At 38.2% G+C, this 6687-nt stretch overlaps 1 protein-coding gene across 1 annotated transcript; it reads right to left on the bottom strand.

The window, feature by feature from the left end:
- Positions 1 to 2888: 2888 nt before the first annotated feature.
- LOC124896226 lies at positions 2889 to 3479 on the bottom strand. The gene has a single exon (XM_047407757.1). The coding sequence runs from the start codon at positions 3477 to 3479 to the stop codon at positions 2889 to 2891; it is 591 nt and encodes a 196-aa protein (XP_047263713.1).
- Positions 3480 to 6687: the final 3208 nt, after the last annotated feature.

Here is a 6687-nt window from a genome sequence, read left to right as displayed (position 1 = left end):
TAGTAAATGCTTGGTTAGTAAGTCCATCTATGTTTTTATGTGATCCATGTCTTGATCATGCTCCTCATCTCTTCTGCGTTGTTTCGCAGTCATACCCACAGAAACAGTGGGGCTTGCTACCATAGAGTTTCTGGTATGCCATGCCCGACTATATTTGGTCATTCTCTCTAGCATTTCTAAATCCTCTAGGGATGTAATATCAACAAATGAACCACCACTAGTATTATCTACAATTGGTTTTGTCACAGAGTTAAGAGCCCTGTATAAAGTCTCCATCAAGTGTATGTCTTTCATATTGTGGTTCGAACACTGTGTCGGCTTCTTTTTTAATCTCTCCCAAGTTTCATACAAGGCTTTAGTTGGGAGCTGTCTAAAGTTACTGATCTCATCCCTCAACTGTACCCTCCTGGAAGGTGGAAAGAACCTTTCTAAGAAAGCTCCTTTGAACTGCCACCAGTTGGTGATAGAATCGGATGTCAGCTCATTAAGCCACTATGTTGCCTCCCCATTCCTAGGCTATCAAAAGATTTATAGATAGTGACAAAGTTCACCAGATGCAAGTTTGGATCATCCCCAGGAAGGCCACCAAATAACCCCTTCAGATTAAGGAGTTCAATCATAGTACTTGTGATAACACCCAAGCTACACCTCTCTAATAAGAATGTATGCGATCGTTGTCAATATATATCCCACCTAGTTTGGGGTCGAATCCCACGGTGAATATGGTGTGAACTTAAGTCATTTGTGAGTTAATCAACTGATAGTTGGAAATCTATTCAAAATTAATTGTTTTACAAACCAAGAAACTAGAGAGAAAAGTAACAAAATACGTGTCTCTAAAAGATGTTTGGAACACCTTATAAAACCCTAAAAAATGATTTAAATAGTTCACCCTAATTATGGAAACAAAATCATAGAGAGCAGCAATTTCTCGGACAGGTGGCGCATTCATGACGCCTTATCAGGAGGCTGATAACTTAAAAAAAAGGTTGCCAGCTCCTCTTTGATTTTGACATTCACTGCCTTAGGCTGACGGTGAACTGTGACAGCCTATCAGATCTTTGATGAATTATCACGAATTTCATCACTTATCTACCTCAGCTCCCATGTTCTGCCTTAGACTGAAGACAATTTTGACGATCTATCAACTCCTTGATGGCTTATAATGAAATATCGTCACAACTTTCATCTGAGGTCCATTCTCTGTCTAAGGCTAATGATGAAGTTGATAACTTATCAAAGGGCTGACGACTAATTAGGAATGTCATCAGCCACACTTCCCTTTTTTCCTTTAGATTTCAAATCTTTTGCTTCCATCCTTGTTGGTTCTCTAGCATCTTAGCTTCTACTGAAAAATCAAAGATAAAACACTCAAAACCGACAAAAGTTGCTTTGGACTTTGCAATTATTCTCAGTTAAAACCCTTAAATGTGTTAGTATCAGCTCATACATGAACACCCTCAACTTAAAACAATTGTTTGTCCTCAAGTAACTCAAACACAACTAAGAGAATACAAAGTACATTTGGCAGTCAATCATCTATATCATCTCAAATATCTTCACCATCTCCAAGGTCAGTCAATTCAAGAACAATTGTGTATATTATTGAAGAACACCAATGCAACACACAGGAATCAAGATATGGCACCAACTCAGCAACATAACCATGCATGCATCAAGTTTACACTATCCAAACAAGTCAGTACCTAGAGATGTAACCAATGTTCGTTCACTACAAAGAAATCCCCCTTTTCTGATATCAGACATCACATATATAACCATGGGTACAACCACAAGACACTCACACTCAGAATGAAGTTCTAATCAATGTATGCCGAATACCATAGGCTTGCCCTTATTTTCATTACCCAGGTCGTCAGATGGGTCAGCTAGGACTACTATAGTTCTTCTCTTTATCTAGTAATGTAGGCTAGGGGCTGGTATGATACTCGATGATATTTAAAGTAACTAAGCCTCCTTGACATTACAATAGCTTTTTGGGGTTTCACTCATTAGACTTTTTCTATTCTTCTCTTTTCTTGATCACACTTATTCAGGATGGGTGTAGTCTTTTCTACAATCACTTTTTCTTTTTCACAACTTTTCTTTTTCTTGCTCTTTTCTACCACACCCAACTTTTTATTCTTTTCTTTTACTCTACCTTTCATCCTACTTATTTTACATCACGCACCCCTATGATAGCAACCCTCAACTTAGGCCATTTGCCTAAGTCAAGGTGCACATTGTCCAAAGAGGACCAGGGCCAAAATAGGTTCATTATGTTACAAACTGGAAGGTTCCAGGTGTCATAAAAAATGGGCTAATTAGGATCAAAGTAGGGATCAAGGGATATTCTACATACAGGGAAGGTCATTTAAGCAAACAATGGGCTAATATCAAAACGGCCTATGATCCTTTCCTACCCCTATCCTTAAACCAAGGAAAGACTAACCGGGCAAGTTCTAGATTCTATATACAATGGGAATTGAGTAAGATCTCAGACACACATGGCATACAATTATATTACAAGCTACTACTCATTTAGTTCATAGTTGTTTAGCACTGATTATTTTGTCACTAGAAATAATGCCATACAAAGATGCACAGAGGTCACACTTAGATACAATTCACATAAGTATATACTCAGTCCACTAGAGAGGTGCTCAAAAATTACAAAAACAAGTTAACTGCCTCAAGTACTAGTATTTTTCCTAGTCGACTACAAAATTTTACAACAATAATTTACCCTACGCCCTCAGCTTAAAATCAAATAAAAATTAAACTAAGGATTAGGGTATACCTAGAGTAGATCAATCATGAGGATCATGGATTGCCGTCCATGTAGCGCTAAATTTAACGTCGCAGCATGACTCGGTTATCTTAACTACTCAGACTTTGCCAAGACAACCTGTTAATACCTCTTTACCATCTCCATATAATACATCCACGATTGAGAGAACACTGATCTTTTTTTTCTGCCTCATGGATGAGTGTATTTTGAATCTTGCTTTATTGTCGTTGAATCTGAACTTCAGCTCATGCAGTTTCATGTCCACTATCTCTCTCCTAGTTGCAAGGAATGGTATACCTAGGATGATTGGCACTTCAAAGTCCACCTCACAGTCTAGGAATATAAAATCAGCAGGCAATATAAAGTCGGCCACCTTTACCAATACATCATGTAATATGCCCACTGGCCGCTTTACAGACCTATCTACCATCACCAATCTCATGTTCGTCGGGGTAGGATCCCCCAAACCTAATTTCTTATACACAGAAAGTGTCATTAGGTTTATATTGGCTCCCAAATCGCATATTTCTTTTGTAAAGTTTAGGGACCCAACAGTGCACGAGATGGTAAATGCTCCTGGATCGGCCTTTTTCTGTACTAAAGACCTTGTGGAGATAGCACCACAATGATGGAGATTATCTTTTGACTCATGGCTAAATTTTTGTTTCTTTGTGACAAGGCCTTTCATAAACTTTGTGTATCATGGCATTTGCTCAAGTGCCTTAACCAATGGCATATTTACCGTCAATTGTTTGAGCATTGCCATGAACTTGCTGAATTTCGCATCATCAGTTTTTTCTTCAATCATTGAGGAAAAGGAGGTGGTGGTTTTGGGAGAGTTTTCAACTCTACATCCTTCTCCTTCTCTTTTTATTTTTCTAGAGAACCATCAGAACCATCTAGCCTCTCAGACTCCACTGGACATTCTTCTTTAGGTTCATCCTCTGGCTCAATCACATCTTCAACCAAAATTTTGCCCACAAAGGAGCCAGGTAATATCTTACCACTCCTAGTGGTAATCACCATACATGAGCCATCATTCTACATATTTTGGACCGTATCTCTTGGTAACGTTCCACTCTTCCTCTGGTTAAATATTATAGAGAGTTGGCTCATCTGCTGCTCTAACTATTTGATTGCAGTGGAGTGTGAGTTTACCAACTGACTAATAGATGGCAGATCGGTCTTTATGGTAGTCACACCAGAGTTGGTAGCCTCCACTCCCTTCAGCAACTTAGCCATCATGTCCTTCATGGACATCTTTTCAGAACTTGTTGTAATGGTTTCACGATTTCCAGGAGGGACATAGAGCTCGCTCCTATCATTATTGTTCCTCTAATTTCCCTGCTCCCTATCTTTATAACTAGTCTTATCGTAATAATTCTACCTTAATTCCCTTGGCCATTGCCTTGGAAACCCCTCTGATTATTAACATAGTTTGCCTCTTCTTCTGCATCAGCATTAACTCTATCTTGAGATCCCATAGCTTTTACCTTCTCAGTTTTTCATGATAGCAAGTGCTTGGTTAGCAGATCCATCTACATTTTCAGGTGAGCCATTTCTTGGTCACGCTCCTCATCTCTTTTGCGTTGTTTTGTAGTCATGCCCATAGAAATAGTAGGGTTTGTTACCACAGAGTCTCTAGTATGCCATGCCCGACTCTATTTGGTCATTCTCTCTAGCATCTTTGAAGCCTCAGGGAATGTAAGATCAACAAATGAACCACCACCATCATTATCTAAGATTGTTTTTATGACACAGCTAAAAGCCCTATACAAAGTCTCCATCAAGTGCATCTCTGTCTTATTGTAGTTCTAAAACTGTGTCAGCTTCTTCTTGAATCTCTCCCAGGTTTTTTGCAAGGCTTCAGTCGGGAGCTTCCTAAAGTTCCTAATCTCATCCCTTAATTGTACTCTCCTGGAAGGAAAAAATAACCTTTTTAGGAAAGCTCTTTTCAACTACCTCCAGTTGGTTATAGAATCAGGTGTCAGCTCATTAAGCCACAATATTGCCTCCCCAGATAGAGACAACGGAAACAACCTTCTGACCCACTCTTTGGTTATGAAAAGATTTACAGATGGTGATAAAGTTCACCAAATACAAGTTTGGTTCATCCCCAGGAAGGCCACCAAACAACCCCTTCAGATTGAGGAGTTGAATCATAGTACTTGTAATGATGAATTTTTCCCCAAGTGCCAATGGTGGAGGAATAATTGCACCCATTAAACCTGCTCCATCTATTCCATCATCATCATTATTGAGGTCATACTAGCCCATCTGGTAATCTTTCATTCCTCGGAATGAACGATTCCTGTTAGAATTACATTATACTGATGCAGCTAGTTGCTTTGTACATCTGGGGTTACTAGGATTTAGACAATCCTCGTCTCCCAAATATTCATCCTCAGGATTTGGATGTCATGCCCTTTGCCTAACATTCTTCACATTCACCTGAGCTCCAGCTAAGCCTGCTAGTCTGTCAGCCTCTTGCTGGTTTGCCATTCTTCCAATTTGTTGTGGTTCCATATTAAGTGGTACTAATGGTTCTCTACAACTTTTAGTTCTTGGAATACACTAGAAAGATCCTGCAATAAACAAAAATAACAAATAAACGTAAAACTAGGAAACTTGACCAACAGTCAATTAGCACACACAAACTTCAATTTACAACTGTATTCTCCGGCAACGGCGCTGTTTTTGATAATGCTCAAACTACACCTCTCTAATGAGAATGTAAGTGATCATTGTCAATATGCTCAAACGAGGTTGGGGTCGAATCACATAGGGAATATGGTGTGAACTTAAGTCATTTGTGAGTTAATCAACTGATAGTTGGATGTTTCCTGAAATGGGGGTTTTGAGTTTAACAAATAATTGTTGGTCACTTTAGCTTCAGTGTTTGTAATCAAGAGTTTATGGAAAACCAGAATTATGTTCACTTATGGGTTTTGGTACTTGACAAATGCTAATAGTGATTCAAGATTCTCACAGTAAATAAGACAACAAATTATCTTTATCGAAGTTATGCCTAAATGTCTCTCGACCTACTTAAGCATTTAATTACCTAATCCTCTTGGACTTAGGGAATTTATATTCACTGACCAGACTTTACCTCAAGTTAATCAACCTTGTTACAGCATCAATTATTAAATGGAAGTTTTTAGTGCTTCCAAGTCCCTATCAATAATTCACTTCCTACAGTATTTGATTTCTTATCTCAAGCAAACCAAAGCAGGTGCTATCTATTGTTTGCAACCAATAGATAATGATTAAAATCTTGGAATTATCAAGGAGTTCTATTACCTTTTGAATCTTAAAATCTTAGCATCTTACCAAAACTTAACCCATAGATCCCATAATTCAGGTTAGAGGGGTTCATCCACTCAGAATGTAATGATCAAAACAACTAGATGAATTCATAATTTGAAAGATAAACTTAGCACAAGATGAATAATAACTAGTGATTCTTAGATTAGATCACAATAGTAATCCTCAAAGTATTGATGGAAATCTCTTCAAAATTAATTGTTTTTCAAACCAAGAAACTAGAGAGAAAAGTAACAAAATACATGACTCCAAAAGATGTTTGAAACTTCTTAGAAACCCCTAAACAATGCTTTAAATAGTTCACCCTAATTATGGAAACAAAATCATAGAATGCAGCAATTTCTCAGACAGGTGATGTCATTCATGACGCCTTATCAGGAGGCTGATGACTTATCAAAAATGTCGTCATCTTATCTTTGATTTTAACATTCACTGCCTTAGGATGATGGCGAACTATGATGGCCTATCAGATCTTTGATGACTTATCACAAACATCATCACTTATCTACCTCAGCTCTCATGTTCTGCCTTAGACTGACGACAATATTGACGACCTATCAACTCCTTGA

This window comes from Capsicum annuum, chromosome 2, assembly GCF_002878395.1.
Source record: "Capsicum annuum cultivar UCD-10X-F1 chromosome 2, UCD10Xv1.1, whole genome shotgun sequence".
Lineage (NCBI taxonomy): Eukaryota > Viridiplantae > Streptophyta > Magnoliopsida > Solanales > Solanaceae > Capsicum > Capsicum annuum.
This window is presented reverse-complemented; position numbering and strand designations above follow the sequence as displayed.

Coding starts and splice junctions, on each gene's coding strand:
- LOC124896226 (XM_047407757.1), bottom strand. CDS start 3,479: ATGAAAGGCCTTGTCACAAAGAAACAAAAATTTAGCCATGAGTCAAAA.